This window comes from Eretmochelys imbricata, chromosome 10 (genome assembly GCF_965152235.1).
Source record: "Eretmochelys imbricata isolate rEreImb1 chromosome 10, rEreImb1.hap1, whole genome shotgun sequence".
Lineage (NCBI taxonomy): Eukaryota > Metazoa > Chordata > Testudines > Cheloniidae > Eretmochelys > Eretmochelys imbricata.
Genome location: NC_135581.1, coordinates 54585514 through 54604275, shown reverse-complemented (window position 1 = coordinate 54604275; position 18762 = coordinate 54585514). Strand labels below are relative to the sequence as shown.

At 39.9% G+C, this 18762-nt stretch overlaps 1 protein-coding gene across 1 annotated transcript in view; it reads right to left on the bottom strand.

The window, feature by feature from the left end:
• The window catches only part of OTUD7A (OTU deubiquitinase 7A), a 118358-nt gene extending 101764 nt beyond the window's left edge, over positions 1 to 16594 (bottom strand). The window contains exon 1 of the mRNA XM_077828870.1: positions 16444 to 16594. Coding sequence (XP_077684996.1) covers positions 16444 to 16594 — 151 coding nt within the window. The remainder of the gene's footprint in view (positions 1 to 16443) is intronic.
• Positions 16595 to 18762: the final 2168 nt, after the last annotated feature.

Here is an 18762-nt window from a genome sequence, read left to right as displayed (position 1 = left end):
ACTAATTTTTCTAAGATAAAAAAGAAGCAACTCCCCCCCCCGCCTTTTTTTAAGAGGCTGCCATGGTTTTTAGATATTATAAGAAAGGAAAAAAGGTATGTAACAGGTTTGGCACCCACCTCTCATGAGCACTGCCTCTGGTTGGGTGTGCCTGCGGTCTTTAAATTAGTCCAAGCCTGGTATGGGGCGGAAACCCCAGGACTTCCTCCTTAGAGACACCATCTTCCTGTGGCCCTCCCTGGGCTCAGTCCCAACAGCCAGCTAGGAACTCCTTCATTGCTCCTCCAGTCCCTGCTAGCAAACTGTCTTTGACTCAGTTCTAGCAGCCAGCCAGAAGCCTCTCACTCCCCCGGTCCCTGACAGATGATTTAGCGGTCTGTAATCCTGCTACTTTTCCACGTGGGCCCGCAGTCCTTTCTTCTCCAGCTCCAAGCAGCAACCAACCACTGCTTTGTTCTGCAGCTCCTTTTATATGGCCCTCCTGGGCCCTTATTGGCTGTTTCCCCTGCAGCCCCTCTAACCTGCTTGGAGGACCTCTCCACTGTTCCTTTCCTCGGCTGGGTGTGGCAGAGTCCTGAGGCCTCCAGCAGGGAGCCTTTGGGGCTAGTCTACCCCATCCCAGGGTAAAACCCCAATTTTGGTTTGCCCTTTGCACTTCACCTTTACATAAAAATTAGACTGTAAGCACTTCAGACAAGGACTATGGCTTCTTGTGGACCTGTAAAATAATTGGCACAATAGGGCCCTGATCCTGACTGGGGCCTTTGAGCTTTGTCCTAATAATAATAATGATAGCAGCAATAATGTAGGGATGTCTGAAGATTCATTTTAGTGTTAGCAGTTCATATTTTTGTCAGATGCAGTTTAACTTGAAACTCATGACTAGAAATCACCAAAATATTAAAGAAGGAGGAATACAATAATAAATGTTTATTAGACTGACAAGATGGATGAGGTAATATCTTTTATTGGACCAACTTCTGTTGGTGAAAGAGACAAGTTTTCAAGAAGAGCTCTGTGTGGCTCGAAAGCTTGTATGTCTCACCAACAGAAGTTGGTCCAATAAAAGATATGATTATTATTAGGACAAAGCTTAAATGCCCCAGTCAGGATCATTTTACAGACACACATGAAGACTTGACTGAAGTGCTTGCAGTCTAATTTTTATAACCTCATATGTAAAGCTGATTTTACTTCACCCATTTTGTCTCTCTAATGCCCTGGGACAGACACGACTACAATTACACCACATACTATGCTTACGAGAGCAGTGGAATCCAATGGAGGTAAAACTACAAATCCATTCAAAAAGCAACTGTAGAATTGATAGCATAAAACAGAGATTACGAAAATGCTGTTAGAACATAGGACATTAAATCATGTAAGATATTTATACATGGCACTCAACGAATTCTGAACAGCATAGGAGAACAACAAATCTTGTGTGTCTGGCTGTCTGAAGTCTATAGTCTCCTGTTAGCCTAAGTTCCCTCAAACGTAAACCCTTATGAATTTGCCAGCCCCCCAAGAGCCCATTTTCTTACTATTTGGAAAACAAAGCAGCAGCAATGGTACTTGCATGTCCTAAACTTCTAATTAGCTACATAGAAGCAATGAGTTAGTGGAAAACAAAATGCTAAAAAATCTCACAAAGTTCAATTTGACTTTGATGATTTATAATGTGTCAATTCAAGTAAATTAGAGCAAGTAAAAGAAATAGCAAAGAACAGCTGGACTTGAAAGGTTCTGAAAAACAGAAGACTCATCCACATAAGGACTAAAATGGAGACTCAGAGAAACTTGTTTATTAATATGTAGAAGAGTGCCATTCATAGAATCATAGAATATCAGGGTTGGAAGGGACCTCAGGAGGTCATCTAGTCCAAACCCCTGCTCAAAGCAGATCAATCCCCAACTAAATCATCCCAGCCAGGGCTTTGTCAAGCCTGACCTTAAAAACCTCAAAGGAAGGAGATTCCACTATCTCCCTAGGTAATGCATTCCAGTGTTTCACCACCCTCCCAGTGAAAATTTTTTTCCTAATATCCAACCTGAACCTCCCCCACTGCAACTTGAGACCATTATTCCTTGTTCTGTCATTTGCCATCACTGAGAACAGTCTAGATCCATCCTCTTTGGAACCCCCTTTCAGGTAGTTGAAAGCAGCTATCAAATCCCCCCTCATTCTTCTCTTCCGCAGACAATCCCAGCCTCTCCTCATAAGTTCCCTCAGCCTCTCCTCATAAGTCATGTGTTCGAGTCCCTTATTCATTTTTGTTGCCCTCCGCAGGATGCTTTCCAATTTTTCCACATCCTTCTTGTAACGTGGGGCCCAAAATGGGACACAGTACTCCAGATGAGGCCTCACCAATGTCGAATAGAGCGGAATGATCACGTCCCTCGATCTGCTGGCAATGCCCCTACTTATACAGCCCAAAATGCTGTTAACCTTCTTGGCAACAAGGGCACACTGTTGACTCATATCCAGCTTCTTGTCCACTGTAACCCCTAGGTTCTTTTCTGCAGAACTGCTGCCTAGCCGTTCAGTCCCTAGTCTGTAGCGGAGCATGGGATTCTTCCGCCCTAAGTGCTGGACTCTGCACTTGTCCTTGTTGAACCTCATCAGATTTCTTTTGGCCCAATCCTCCAATTTGTCTAGGTCCCTCTGTATCCTATCCTTACCCTATCCCTACTACTCCTCCCAGTTTAGTGTCATCTGCAAACCTGTTTGTTTCCCTGGTGATAATGTATGAAAATATGTCTACAAGTAATGATGCATTTCACTTCAGCAGGTGTCATTCAAGCTGAAACTTCTGGGCATCCTTAAGTGTTTATTTACAATTATTGTCAAAGATTTAAGAGCACTTATATAAATACAGAATGTTGACAGTGCAAATTCATACTATAAAATCATGCAAATGTTGTAAGCTTCTTTGGTCAACTAAAAATCATGCTGTCGGGGAAGGGAGTATGACTTTTTCATTGGAGAGTTATGACTAATGTTCTAGATAACTCATTTCTCTTCTGACTGGAAGTGGAAATAAATGCCTAATATCGTTCAATGCCCATTTTTTCCACATACCTGTAAATTCATCATCTTTGTGCATTTACCAAACTAGAGGCTCACTCTTACAATTTTCCCCTCATCCATTGGACTGGATTTAAGTCTTTTTTTTAATAAGTGATTCTGCTATTATAACTAGGCTGTGCATACATGGCAAATTCTCCAGTGGATGCTCCTTCCCTCCCACCCCAGAAGACACTGGCTATTAAACTTATGTCACTGAAAATTATATCTCTATATAAGACAATGTATACTTAAGAGCCGAGCCCTTCAGATAGCAAATGTCAGGCTCTGAGAAAAATTTACAAGAAATAGGTCTCAGTTTAGTATCTCCAACAATCAAGATGCTCACAATAAACACAGAGTGAGAAAAATGAGTATGAATGATGTGGACTTGAAACAATGATTTGTAGAATAATACAGCAAAAAGCACTATCAGAAGAGGATAACCTATCAAGTGAGAGCATTGATGTCTATGGTGTTGGCTTAATATACTGCGTCATTTCTTTCTGGCCAGAGAGGAACTATGTCGGGGGTTCTCAAACTGGGGGTCAGGACCCCACAGGGGGTCGGGAGGTTATTACGGGGGAGGGGGAGAGTTGCGAGCTGTCAGCCTCCACCCCAAACCCTGCTTTGCCTCCAGCATTTATAATGGTGTTAAATGTATAAAAAAGTGTTTTTAATTTATAAGGGGGGGTTTCACTCAGAGTTCTTCATTCAATACATAGTTCCTCTCTGGCCACAAAGAAATGATACAGTATATTATGTAGGACGTGCTGGGGGAGTCTTGCCTTGATTCAGCTTCTTTGAAAGGTTGACTCACATGGAAGTACAAGGATTTTGAATGCTTTTTACATGAAAAACTCTGTTGCCATAATACAGAATGAACAAGGTACCAATTTGCCTGAGTTGTCCCCTAATTAGGCATCATTTGATTATCTTTCTATGAAGGTAATATACTCAGTTTCCTTGGGGTTAGTACATTCCTGAACAAAGAAAGGGTAATGATATGGAGAAATGTAAGTTAACAGAGGAACTGACTGGAGGAACACATTTTGGATATAAATGGAGAAAAGGAAAATTAGCTAGAGGGGCTCCCACAGTTCAAAAATTCCTTTCCAGATATGAGTGTAATTTAAAATAATATTGTTAATGTTAGAAAAAAGATATAGAGAGCCACATTCTGCTTTCAGATACTTCTGCTATCCCAAGGAGTCCCTTGTCTTTGGGAATTATTTGGTAGGCAGCTTCTACAGGATAGTGTGGAGGTAGGGAAAGCCCTGTGTTGAGACTTGCTGATTAAATAATTTAGATTTTTGGGGGAAGAGAGATGACTTTATCTAGTCAGTCTCCTGGGTATTTTTCCATTGATAGAAAGTGGCCCACTCTCGGTATATGTGATTCCTGAACCATCACAATGAATAATGTTGGATCCAGTTCTCATTCCCCTGGAGTCAGATGCTAGTTGTAGAGCCAGCCAGCTGTCACATTCACTCTCTGTAATTTACTGAAATAGCAGGTGATCAGACTTTCCAATTTAGGATCTGAATTTTTTTTGGTACAGCCAAGAAATAGGTTTGGGTGCCTTATTTGCTTAGCAATACCATTACTGTCGTGTTGCTGTTTTGTCTTTTAATCACGAATGTGAAAAAGAGCATTGCTTTGACCATTGAGCCAGGTTCCAAGAAACTGATGTTTTTGAGGCTTTCTCCAGGATACCAGGATTCTTGGAAAGCAAGGCTTGATAGATGTTCAGTGAACTCCTGAAAGCTGACACACTCTGTGTTTCGTACAACGATCTTACTTTATGATGTTTTTTCCCTTTACCCCACAAATAGATAGAGCAAGATTACATGTAAAGATGGAAAGTGCTATTGGTCCTCCGAGTCCCATACACTTAAAAGGAACATTTGAAAGTGTCTTGGATGTAGCAGAGCCCATAGAACTGTACTTAACTGTACCTGCCTCCTCTTTAATAGTTCAGCTCGTTTGCTGACTAAGCATTTTGGCAGGGTTGGAAGCAAGCTGCTCTTTGATTTCCACTGAAAACAATTATGAAAGCACCCTGGGTGGTCTGATGCAGCATTCAGGCAGCGGTTATACTGATTGCGGAGGAGGGGGAAAACCCTCTAAGATAAAAAACACAGAAGAAAAGGTAGCAGGAAGAACAAGCTATCAAAATGAAAACAAGAGTGCAGTATTTTAAGCCTAAGACTTAAGACACTGCCAGGGCAGAGTGAAAGAGCTGCAGATTCGGATGTAGATGCAGATCAGCTGGGGAAATCAATACAGAAATAGCTCACTCCATTATTGCTCAAGCATGCAGGCATATTCGGGGTGGAGGGGGCGATGGGGTGGGGGGACCTGCTTCTATCACTGCAGAGGTGGGTAAAATCCTGAATGGGAGACTCTGGTTTGCTGGATGCAGAAACCAAAAAGAAAACATAATTTGTGTTCATTTTTCATGATCACTGGCATGGGGGCTTTTCTCAAAGTCTCAGCTACCTCATACAGTTACAGAAATTGTCCCATTCCAAAAGCGGACATGCAGTTGTTAGGAAGTTAAAAAGCGAGGAACATTAAAAAACACAGTATGTTCAGAAAGTTGCAGATTAAGAAAATTCTTGAAGATACATGCTCAATAAGAGTTATGAATTTGTAACCACAGGAAAACCCCTTTGTGGGGTTTGATGGACTGTTCACCTGAGCCACTGGTTGAGTTTGGCTGATCTATGGTAAGCTTATCATCATGCATATAGGTTCTTTTATTATTTTTAATGTTTTATCTGCAGTGCTTTTACCTTAAGAACAAACGTGCTTGCTTAGAAAGAACTGTGTGGTAACTTAAATGTGACAACTAGGCTGTTTAGAGCCTTTGAGGAAGGAAGGCAAAGTAGACCTACTGAGGCAGTCTGTGTTGCTGGGAAATTCACAGCATAGGCAGAGAGCTGTGCAGCCTGGAAATACCCTAGTCAGGAGGGAAAGAGACACAGGTCTCCACCCAAGAGAGGTGATAATTAAGGAGATAAGAACCTAAAATGGGTTATTTTATTGGACCATAAGGAGGAAACACAGGTACAATTGCAGTTACAATTTAGTAATCCCATACTAAATTAGCATGGTTGCTGCTAGAGTGATCTGGAGCATCCCTCTGGGTGCATTGTTGCAATGCCACTGCAATTTGACCAATTACCTATCCGGGCCACATTTCAGTGAGTGGTGCTGTGACCTGGAAGTCTGTTCCTGTCCAGCGGAGTGCAGGGCAGTCCACAGAGAACGCAAGTCCTGGCGACACCAGCTCACAAGCTGTGTGGGTAAGAGAGAGGGAAGACTCCCCTGCTGAGGGAGATCTGAGGTCCCTGCTGGAAGGGTGGGGACCAGAATTCCTCCTCTACCCAACCAAGAAATGGTACCCCTGGAGGATGGCATGTAACTTTATAACATTTACAGTTACACACGACAATTTACCATGAATATGAGAGTTGACCATTTTGTGCTTTGATTATTTATTACTTACAACAAATGGCTCAAGTCAGAGCCTGGTTTTGTAATCACATGCTTATTTAAGTTCATTGAGCTAATCAGGATGTTAATTGCAAAAACAAAATGTAAATAGGTGTTTGACTCAAGGATGCTGAAGACAGAAAATCAGAATAAAACTTTAAACTAGTTTTTTCCCCCCACCTGGTCCTTTAATTGTCATAATTGCTAATAACAGCAGATTTAATTAGTAGTTTTAATTGTTGCATTATTGAAGTTAAATGATACAAGGTTAAAAGTAGGAAGAGTGAGACTATGGTGCAAGATAGCAAAGCCCACGTTCTACTGAAGAGGAAACAGGGATAATGAACCACTTCTAATCTGATCTTAAACCTAGAGATAGAACAGAGAATAGCCAGGGGCTTTCTGTAGGTGGGGAACTAGTTCAGTACCGGGTCATAGGGAGGAGAGTCACTGAATCAGCATCAGTACCTGTATGCTGCTGATTCTCAAAGGTCTTATCTAACTAACAACCTGCATGGAGGCTACCAAACATATGGTATCTGTCAGGATAACACCATCAGGTGGTATGATGGCAGTAACATATTAGCAAAATTGAGCCTAGAAATTTTGACTTAATTTTAACAATCATGTGTGGAAAATCCCAGGGTGTGAGCTGTGATAAAGGGTACATGCTGCAAGGAACAGGGGGAAAGTAGACTTTAAAAGACACAAACAGCATTTTAAAATGATGGCAGCCAGCATAAGGAAGGTCCATCATGCTCCTACTTTGGTTTCAGCCAGCAGACGTGACGTCGTATTTTGAATCAAATGCTGACACATCAACAAATTGTAAGGGAAAACAACTAGCAAAGAATTAATCTGTGAAGATATAAAAGGCCATGAAGAATAGCTTTTCACCTGTTAATTTGGCTTCTCCAAGTTACCTATAGCACACCGGAAATATGGGTTTGTGTCCTGTCCCTACCAGAAAGTGGAGATGGGGAAAATAATCAGTGTTGTGATGACATCCGTCCATTTATGTTATGGCCTTGTTGGACCTCAGCTGGGTCAGCCTGGAATAGGCAATCTCTCAGGTGGGAATGTTCAATGATATTTAGGGCCTTATATGTCATATCCAATAGCTGAAACTCCATCCAGGAGCCAAGAATCAGTTAGTGCAGATCCCAAAGCACTGTTATCATGACCGTAGAGCATTTTAGAATGTGCTACATTCTGTGGTAGCTTGGACTTCTGAATGGATTGAAGGCATAGCCTTATATGGGGGCACACTGCTGTAGTCCAGTGAAGGCAATGATCATGGTAGCAAGGTCTGCATCAGAGAGACAGAGAGAGAGATGCTACCCTCTGGCCAAATACAGATGGTGAAAGTTCTTTGGCACAGCTACTATTTCTACTATGTGTGTGTACAATGCCTCTGAGGTGCTACCACAATACAAATAACAAATAATAGCCCACGCCCACATCTCACCCAACAACTGGGATATGATCCTCACGCCTGCCCTGGCCGCTTTATGCTGGATAAAAGGACTGGATCAGCGTACAGCCACATATCCATCTCGGGGAGAACTGTCCCAGCACAAGAACTGAGGAAGGCACCTGTAAGGCTGCCTTCCAACACCAAGGACCCCTAACATGGGCCTAACATGGGGGAAGTATAAGAGTGGGAGGGGCATTTTGGGTGGGGCCTAAGCAAATTGATCTACGGGGATTCAAGGTAGCATTGTTGCCCATAGGGTCTCCAGGGTTGTCTAAATTGTGTCGGTGGCTGCTCCAACCTGCAAAGCAGCACAGAATCAGGAGAATGCAGGTGGTGGTTTACAGCCACTTTAAAGCCCACCCACTCTTCCACTGGACTGAGACTTCTGTGCGGGGCCTCAAGAAGTACAGCACCTAATCTCATCCTGGGAGAGACACTGGGATCCTTGTGTCCAGCTGGATAACAGAGAGAGTGTGAAATCTACATACTGAGAATTCTAGCTCTCAGAATGGTATCCCATACATTGAATATGAAGGCTGATCATGCACAGTACAAATCTGTAGTACTGCCTGATACTGTACTGGGCATAAAAGCCCGTGGGGCAGAAAGATAGTTACCCAGTATGGAAGTTTATTTATCTGTTTTTCTCTTAATATTTGTTGTAACAGGTACCTAGGAATAGGAGTTAAATGCCCAGGTTGGTAATTGCCAGGCTCACTCTTTCCTTTTGGGTAAAGGAAACCCAGTGGTTTCAGGAAGGTTTGTACTTGGAACAGCTCAGCCATGCCTCCATTGTCACTACCCCTGCCATGCCGGCTACACTGCTATTTATACTCACACTAATTCAATGAGAGCTAGATTTGTATACATGAACAAAAAAAATCACCCCCTTAGCTCATAGCCTAGCCATAGATTAAGAGCAACTGGAAGATTATGTGCACTGTTACTGTGCTTTTATAATCGGATTTTAAAATAGTTCAATCATTAAATCTGTGAGCGCAACAGAATATAGCTCAGTTAAATACACTAGGAAATCAATTGTCAATAAATCAGTAAATTAGGGTTGTCGATTAATTGCAGTTAACGCATGCAAGTACATTTTTTTGAGTTAATCATGATTAATCACTGTTTTAATTACATTGTTAAACCATAGAATATCAATTGAAATTTATTAAATATTTGAGAATGTTTTTCTACATTTTCAAATATATTGATTTCAATTACAACACAGAATAAAAAGTGTACAGTGCTCACTTTATATTAGTATTTTTTATTACAAATATGTGCACCGTAAAAATAATAAACAAAAGAAATAGTATTTTTCAATTCACCTCATACAAGTACTGTAGTCCAATCTCTTTATTGTGGAAGTGTAACTTACAAATGTAGATTTATTTTTGTTATATAGCTGCACTCAAAACCAAAACAATGTAAAACTTTAGAGCCTACAAGTCCACTCAGTCTTATTTCTCATTCAGCCAATCACTCAAACAAGTTTGTTTACATTTACAGGAGATTGTGAACAAGAAGCGCGCAGAACTATTTCACCTTAAAGTGAAATCAGGTGTTCACATGGCACTGTTATAGCAGGTGTCACAAGATATTTACATGCCAGATATGCTAACCATTTGTATGCCCCTTCATGCTTCAGCAACCATTCCAGAGGATATGCTTTCAGGCTGATGATGCTCTTTAAAAAAATAATGCATTAATTACATTTGTTACTGAACTCCTTGGGGGAGAATTGTATATCTCTGGCTCTATTTTACCCACATTCTGCCATACATTTCATGTTATAGCAGTCTCAGATGATGACTCAGCACATGTCCATTTTAAGAACACTTTCGCTGCAGATTTGACAAATTGCAAAGAAGGTACCAACGTGAGATTTCTAAAGATAGGTCTAGAATTCAACCCAAGGTTTAAGAATCTGAAGTGCTTTCCAAAATCTGAGCGAGATGAGGGGTGGAGCATGCTTTCAGAAGTCTTAAAAGAGCAACACTCTGATGCGAAACTACAGAACCTGAACCACCAAAAAAGAAAATCAACCTTCTGCTGGTGGCATCTGACTCAGAGATGAAAATGAATATGCATGGGTCTGCACTGCTTTGGATTGTTATCGAGCAGAACCTGTCATCAGCGTGGATCAATGTCCTCTGGAATGGTGGTGAAGCATGAAAGAAAATATGAATCTTTAGCACATCTGGCATGTAAATATCTTGTGACACCGGCTACAACAGTGCCATACGAACACCTGTTTTCACTTTCAGGTGACATTGTGAACAAGAAGTGGGCAGCACTATCTCCTGCAAATGTAAACAAACTTGTCTGTCTGAGCGATTGGCTGAATGAGAAATAAGACTGAGTGGACTTGTAGGCTCTAAAGTTTTACATTTATTTTTGAATGCAGTTATTTTTTGTATATTATTCTACATTTCTAAGTTCAACTTTCATGATAAAGAGATTGAACTACAGTACTTATATTAGGTGAACTGAAAAATAAGATTTTTTTTTTTACAGTGCATATATTTATTTTGAATTCCAAATATTAAGTGAGCACTGTACACTTTGTATTCTGTGTTATCATTGAAATCAATATTTGAAAATGTAGAAAACATCTAAAAATATTTAAATAAATGGCATTCTATTAATAGCGCAATTAATCATGATTAATTTTTTTAATCGTGTGATTAATCATGATTAATTTTTAATCACTTGACAGCCCTCCAATAAATGTTTAAAAATCAATATAGCCTGGCAATATATTTAGAACAAATGATTTTTGCTAACTAGAGAAAACAAGATAGCAATTTTATGTATAGAGGAGTGTAAAAGTTTTGTTTAAATATAAAAATAAAATAAAAGCCACAGGCACTCATCTTGTCTGGAGGATTCATTACAAATCCAAGCTTGAGCTAGGTTTGCAAACTGTTTGAGCTAATTTTGACTGGTTTATGGATCTGGAGTCAAAACTAGACAAAATTGTATTGCTCTGGCTAAGTTTTTGTGTTTGTTTGAATCTGAAACTCTAGGTAAAACTTAGGGTGTTAGAAAAGAAGGTGAACAGAAACTGACAATTTTGCAAAGCTCTGCTATCAAATCCAGTTTGGTTTTCCATATCTATAGCAACAACTGTTGGCCAGGTTAGTTAGTAAACATAGGAATTGATGAAGGTTAACGAATACAGGAAGGCAGCTGTTGTTATTTGTTCTGGTGAGAGAACTGTACTGTAAACAATGGACGCAGTTCAACCTTGGTGTAACTCCACTGCTGTAAATGGATAAATTTGGCCCAATGGGCCAGATCCCCAGCTTGGGTAATTGCCATAGTTGCATTGACTTCACAAATAACCCACACATCTTGAACTCAGTCTCGAATATCAAACATTTACAGTGTACTGTTAGAAATCAATCCACTAAGTTAAAAAGTAAAACAAAAACATTTGTGGATTAAGTGCAAATTATAAAGAGAGGAGGGAAATCTGCCAACTGCCCTCACAAAGTCTGGGAGGAGAGGTAAGCTCATTGTGTAAGTTCTTCACTGTGAATTATTCACTCAGCAGTAGAAGTAGGGATGAAAAACATACAACTTGGAAATTCCAGGCAAATCTATTAACATTTCAGGTAGGTAGGAGAAGGAGACAGTGATTTCTCAAAGCAGCATATACATTTGTCAAAGCAATACTACTGGGGTTAATAAGGATGCTACAGCACCTACGTATGGTCTGTTTTTGGGACTGTGAGACCGCCTTCACGTGGGAACAAATGATATAGCTAGATTCTTGCTGGAACGCATCAAGGCTGACTACAGCAGGCTAGGGAAGATGTTAAAGAAATGGAGGCTCAGGTGATTTTCAGTGGGATTCTTCCTGTCCCTAAAGGAGGAGAGTGAAGGTGAGACAAGATTATGATGATCAACAGATGGCTCCGGCTGTGTTGCTAGAAGGAGGGCTTTGAGATGTTCAATCACTGGGAGGCATTCACAGGGACTGTTCTCATGGGATGGGCTCCACTCAAGTAGAGAGGAAAATAGAATTCTGGGATGGAGGTTGGCACGACTGATTAAAAGAACTTTACACTAGGAATTCAGGGGAGATGTTCATGTAATCTTGATGCCTGATTCTAACATTGAGCAGGAGGAAAATCACATAATTGAAGATACAGGAAGAGATAAAGGTTGAAGATACAGGAAGAGATAAAGCAGCATCAGAGGTATGAGAATAGACAACAAGAGGAAAGACAGACAGTGCCAACATCCCTGACAGTAACAGTCAGGTAGGCAATACTGGAAGTACCATGACTATACCTAACTGGGAGAGGAATCTGCGCAAAGGCAAACAGAAACAACTAAGATGGCTACACACCAATGCAAGGAGCCTGGGTAACAAAGTGGAGAAACTAAAACTACTGGTGCAGGAAGTGAAATCAGATATTATAGGGATAAACAGAAACATGGTGGAATAGCAGTCATGACTGGAGCACAGGTATTGAAGGGTATGTTTTGATCAAGAAAGACAGAAATAAAGGTAAAGGTCGTGGAGTAGCATTGTATATTAACAATGAGATAGACTGTAAAGAAATTAGAAGTGATGGAATGGATAAAACAGAATCTCTTTGGGTCAAAATCACTTTGGGGAAGAAAGGTAAAATAGGCTCCACTGGGATAGTGCGTGGGATCTGCTACGGATATGAATAGAGGCTTCTAATATTTTTAATGAAATAAATAACTGGGAATTGTGTGATTATGGGAGACATTAATTTCCCAGCTATAGCTTGGAGGACACACACTACTAATTAATGATAGAGCCCAAATATCCCTGGATGTGATAGCTGACAGATTTCTTCACTAAATAGTCACCAAACCAACAAGAGGAGGTGCCATTTTAGATTTAGTGTTGATAAGTAGAAAGGACCTCATAGAAGAGCTGGCTGTAGAGGACAGCCTTGGTTTGAGTGATCATGAGCTAATTCAGTTTAATCTAGATGGAAGGATAAACAACAATAGGTCTGCAACTAGGGTCCTTGATTTCAAAATGGCAAACTTTTAAAAAAATTAGGAAATAGGTTGGGGAAGTCAACTGAACTGAAGAACTCAAGGATATGAATGTTTAGAAAGCTTGGAATTGCTTTGAGCCAAAGTTGCAGAAGCTATCTGAAGGCGGCATCCCAAGAAAGTGGAAAAACTCATTGGTAGGGTTGCAGAAGAAACTGGATGTAAAAACATCTCAAACAAATTATTAAGAGAAAGCAGAAAGACCACAAGGAATGGAAGATGGGAGGGATCAGCAAGAAAAGCTCTCTCTTGGAGGTCAGAAAGGGTAGGGGAAAAGTAAGAACTGCCAAAAGCCAAGCAGAGTTGGACCTTGCAAAGGGAATTAAAACCAATAGTAAATGATCACATAGTCATATAAATAAAAAGAAAACAAGGAAAGAAGAAGTGAGACCACTAAGTACTGCGGATGGGGTAGTGATTAAAGATCTCGGCATGGTGCAACATCTAAAGCGAATACTTTGCCTCCGTTTTTAACAAAGGTAATGAGGAGCTTAGGGGTAGTGGCAGGGTGACTAATGGAAATGAGGATATGGAAGTAGAAATGACCACATCTGAGGTGGAAGTCAAACTCAAACAGCTTAATGGGACCAAATCGAGGGGGGGGGCCCATCCAAGAATATTAAAGGAACTGGCACATGGAATTGCAAGACCATTAGCAAGGATTTTTAATGAATCCATAAATTTGGGGGTTGTACCCTATGATTGGAGCTAATATACTACCTATTTTTAACAAAGGAAAAAAATAACCTGAGAAACAACAGGCCCATTAGTTTGACTGCAATTGTATGCAACGTCTTGGAACAAATTTTGAAAGAGAAAGTAATTAAGTACATAGAAATAAATGGTAATTGGGATAAAACACAACATGGTTTTACAAAGGGTAGATTGTGCCAGACCAACCTGATCTCTTTCTTTGAGAAGATAACTGATTTTTTTAGACAAAGGAAATGCAGTAGGTCTAATCTACCTGGATTTCAGTAAGGCATTTGATACATGGGAAATTATTAGTGAAATTAGAGAAAATGGGGAGTGATATGGGAACTGAAAAGCGGATAAGGAACTGGGAAGTAAAACTACTACCTGGCATAAGATCCTGGGCAATACTACTGCTGTTACAGCAAGCTGCTGCCATGTCCTTATGTGCCGAAAAGTCCTTTTGAGAACATCTTAAACCCCCCAGATTTTCTTTTTACCTTCATAAGCTTGAGAAAATTCCTGTGTGAGAGGAAATACTCAGAATTTGGCGTTTATGTCAAATGTTAATAAAGTTAAACACTATGAATTAGACTGTTAAGAATAATTAAACCACTTGTTGCCCACTTCTTTGTTAGTCTTTTCAGTATAGCTTTATTCACCAACCCCAATGGTCATAAATCACCAACCCCACCAATGACAACATTACTTCTATACAGCCTTTGATCAAAGTTTGCAAAGCACATCGCAAACATTAGTTTTGTAGGTACATTCCCTTTCCACAGATGAAGAAAACAAGGCAGAGATGACACAAAGTCAACCAGAATCCTGCCTCTCCCAGACATGTACTCCAACTTCTAGACAACACTATGCACCCACAGTAAATAACAAAACTACCTGCCTTTTGCTAAGAAAGGGGTGATCATATCCCTTTTAAGGAAGCCCTAAGATGCAAATAAGTTTGTCCACTAATAGATTTCAGAGGCCTCCTTATACACACATAGCATTTATAACAATGAGGAATTTTTAACGAGACACTTGGCTGTAAACCCTCTCACTGAATGACAGCTCCAGCTAACACTCAGCTGAGGAGATTCACTCTCTGTGAAGGAGATGACCAGGGATGCAAAGGAAAGAAAAGATAACCCCCCCACCACCACCACTGTGCCAACTGATAGGCTCCCCAGCTACGTAAGAAGAATATGGAGTGGGAAGTACTCGAGGAGTCTCCTCTATCAGCCCACACAGGGATTTGGGGGTGGGGGAGAGTAACCCCATATATGTTTAAAAGAACTAGCAAAAAATCCTTAAACTTTTCTTCTACCCCAAGGAATACAGATATGAACAGTAAGTCCTGCTGCTTGTGGGCTACTGGGAAACGCATGTGATATCCCTCATGCACAAGCATCTCAGCTATTTTTGCTTTTTAATTCCTATGTCACCTAGTCAGTCTTGTCCCTGTACAAGTCAGCCTGGCACGCACCCAGAGAGCCTCATAACATTACCACTGGACAGAGCTCTTAGTACTGAATTTATTAAAGAACCCTCAAGTCCTCATGAAGGGCCCAGTTCTGCACCCTGACTCACAGTGAGTAGTACTTTACTCCATGAGTAGCCCCACTAAGATGGGGCCCAATCCCTCCACTCCCTAAGTGAACCTGGGTGGATTGCCATGTCATGAAGATAATGATGGACTTCAGCCCAGAATGGCAGGTTGATCAAATCAGACAAAGATCTTTTGTTACATTTAGTGAGTGCTAAGGAGAATATTCTCAGTTACACATTCGAAGGACTTATTTTTATGTAACACAGATAGAAGACTTTGGAAACAAAACAAGTATGACATATTATAAAACTGCACTCCACATCGTATACACGTCAGAGTTACTACTGTATCGTTCCTTATTACTTAAAAAACCTGGAGTAAAGATACATTACAATACATAACACTAAAATAAATACTATTCAAGCCCAGCTACTATTACACTGATCTACTATTATGAACAGGAGAAATATTCACCAGTACATTTTAAAAACACGTAGTAGGTGCTCAGTATATGTTGAACTTTGGCTATACGAGGAAAAACAAAAATATTTGCCCTTGGCGTGTGGGCATTTTATATACATCACATCAAAACATCTATAACTGTCCACACTTGGCAGCACCTACAGCCACCCAGATTAGAAGACACACTCAAAACCAATCCTCATTTCTCTTACTATTAACTAACATGACACACTCAAAATTCAGTATGGTTTTCCATATTAGAAGCTTAAGGTAACTAATGAAACCATTCTTTCATACTCTCAGAATTTCTTTTGATGACTGATGAGCATGGCAGGCAGCTCAAAATGACAGAGTATAAATCTAGATGAAAGCCTTTTGCCTCACTTTTTAGGTAAGATTATAAGTAATCTAGAATGTAGCTTCTACCACAATAAGAGATTTTCTAAGGCCTTTGCTGAAAACAGCTGTACTGGTGCAATCTTGTGTGATTAAACTGCCAGGAGTATTGGATTGTTGGCACAAAGGAATCAGTGATTTAACAGACTACACTAGAAGCTTTAAAAGACTGGTTTACATTTTATTGACCACAGCATGAAAGTACTGAATATGAGGAAAAGGGGCCACAGGTTTATGGGGCATGCTTACCTTCCAGCAGGTCTCTTGCCAGACCTGGTTCTGCCCCTGTGGACCGAACAAAGTCTGACAGGACCGCGTCCATATCAAGAGTCATGTGATCATGTAGAAGTGCTGCCACACATGCAGCAGTAGCAGGATTTGTTGATAGGCTACAAGACATCCATCTATAAATGAGAACAAAAATACAGAGTTCTAGATGTATTTATCACAATAGGCTACAAAATAATGGAAATCACATGTTTTTTCCAAACAAAACACCCAATTTAAATTTTTAATAAATGACAATAAAAGGTCAAAGTTACAATGATTAAAAAAAGAAAATAAATTTACATAAATACCATGTTAATAGCATTTATGATCTGCCTCTGTCTGGGTTCACAATCTGTTCCAGTGACTGAGTATATTAATAACTAGTTCTCATCTTTCACACTTCTAGTGTTCTTTTCTGTTTTTCTTTGCTCTTTTAAAATATTCTTTCTGCACAACTTTTCAGTGCACAAGGAAGTTATAAAATTAAAACTTCATAAGAGTAAGGTGGTAAAAGTCAAAGACTCCAAACGGGCACATGCTTCACTCTAAGCATGAGAATTGTCCCATTGGTTCAGTTAACGTGCTTTAAGTTAAACATATGCTTATGTGCTTATCTGGACCAGGGCCATATTGCAAGACCTTTGTATTTATATACTTTTAATGTAAATATACTTATATTAGAACTCATTACTTGTTCCTTATTTATTGCATCAATACATAGGTTATTTCTATTTTCCCTGCCTTAAAGATGTACTTGATAGGGTATCTGGGTTTTCTCCCATTTCCTCAGAACTAATGCTGTCATCCTCATGGGGGTGCTGTGAATCATGATCACCATCATCAATAGCAGCAGCAACTTGTACCTCTTTTGTTTGAGAGGCTGTGTTAACTAGCCTTCTAAACATCTGCATTAGTGCATCTCTTTTAACTACAATAATGATGACAACCACAATGAATGGAATGACAACAGAAGCTACTACTAGGCTTATCTCCAGATTGTTACTGCTCATATTTCTGGAAGGTGGTGGGTATCTACTCTCCCTCTCTATCAATTGAGTTGACAGTCTGGAGGGACCCACATACACTTACAGTGGCAGTTTATCTCATTGGTTGTACACGCCTTTCAGCATCATAATCAACTACACGTGCTATTAATAGAAATCTTGCCAGGACCACACAAAGCAACACCTTTCACTGCTGCAGCATCAGGTTTTTTGTTCCCCCCATCTCAGCATGATTAATAGAAGCTAAACACATTTTCAAGATAACACTGTACATTTCTTAAGAAAGCCATTGTTACATGGCTGATCTTTATAAACACTTTCCTGGTTTCCCTCAAATGTAACAACTGTTTAAAATATAAACATACATACTGCAAAATACTGCACATCACATCAACCCCACTCAAAACTAACTGGAATGGAATTGACTACATTTGCTATATAAGTTCATTTTCATTTTGAATTAAGTAATTTTCAGGCAAACAACAAACCATATGACTATAAATATTACAGACATCATTGTAATGTAGTAATCCCAGTATACTCTGCAAATGGATTCTTTCTGCTATTGAATTTCTGGTGATGGAATTCCCCACCCCCAAAAACTAAGATGTTAGAAACAACTACCACTACCAGAGTGAAATTTGGGCCCTAATGAAGTCAATGTGATTTTTACCGTTGACTTCAATGGGACCAGGATTTTACCCATGCCTTCTGCTTGTGTCAGATGCAATTATAGATCACGTTAATAAAATTAAAATAGTCCCAATTGTTAGTTAAAACACAATCAATAAAATGCTTTACTTAAAAGCCAACAGAAACTATTCCAGGCCAGCTGGAGTAATTATTATTAATTATTTAATATCAGGGGATTCACAATAACTTTTTGTTAAAGAAAATCTTCCTGAAGTGGTAGGAAGTCAGGTTTCCTTTGCAGAATGATTCACTTGTTTTACAGCAGAGTGATGCAGTGTGTGTTCAGCAGCTTACTGTAGGTTGTTTGTACCATCCAGTTGCTGAGAAAAGTAACAATCACACCAGTATGTGACAATGACTCATGGCCTAGGAACCAGCACGTAGCAGCTAATGGAACCACAATCATAGCTGATGAAATGCAAATGTATTCTTGTTTTTGTATAGATAATGGAATTTTTATACAAGCAAGTATGCAATTAAATCTTAAGCAAGTGAAGTATTTTAAACTTAGTTAGAAAATACTCTGGAAGCCACCTTTGCCTATTGTGTACTAAAAAACCACCTCTGGAAACAAAACAGAAGGGTTTTTCATTTTCTATCA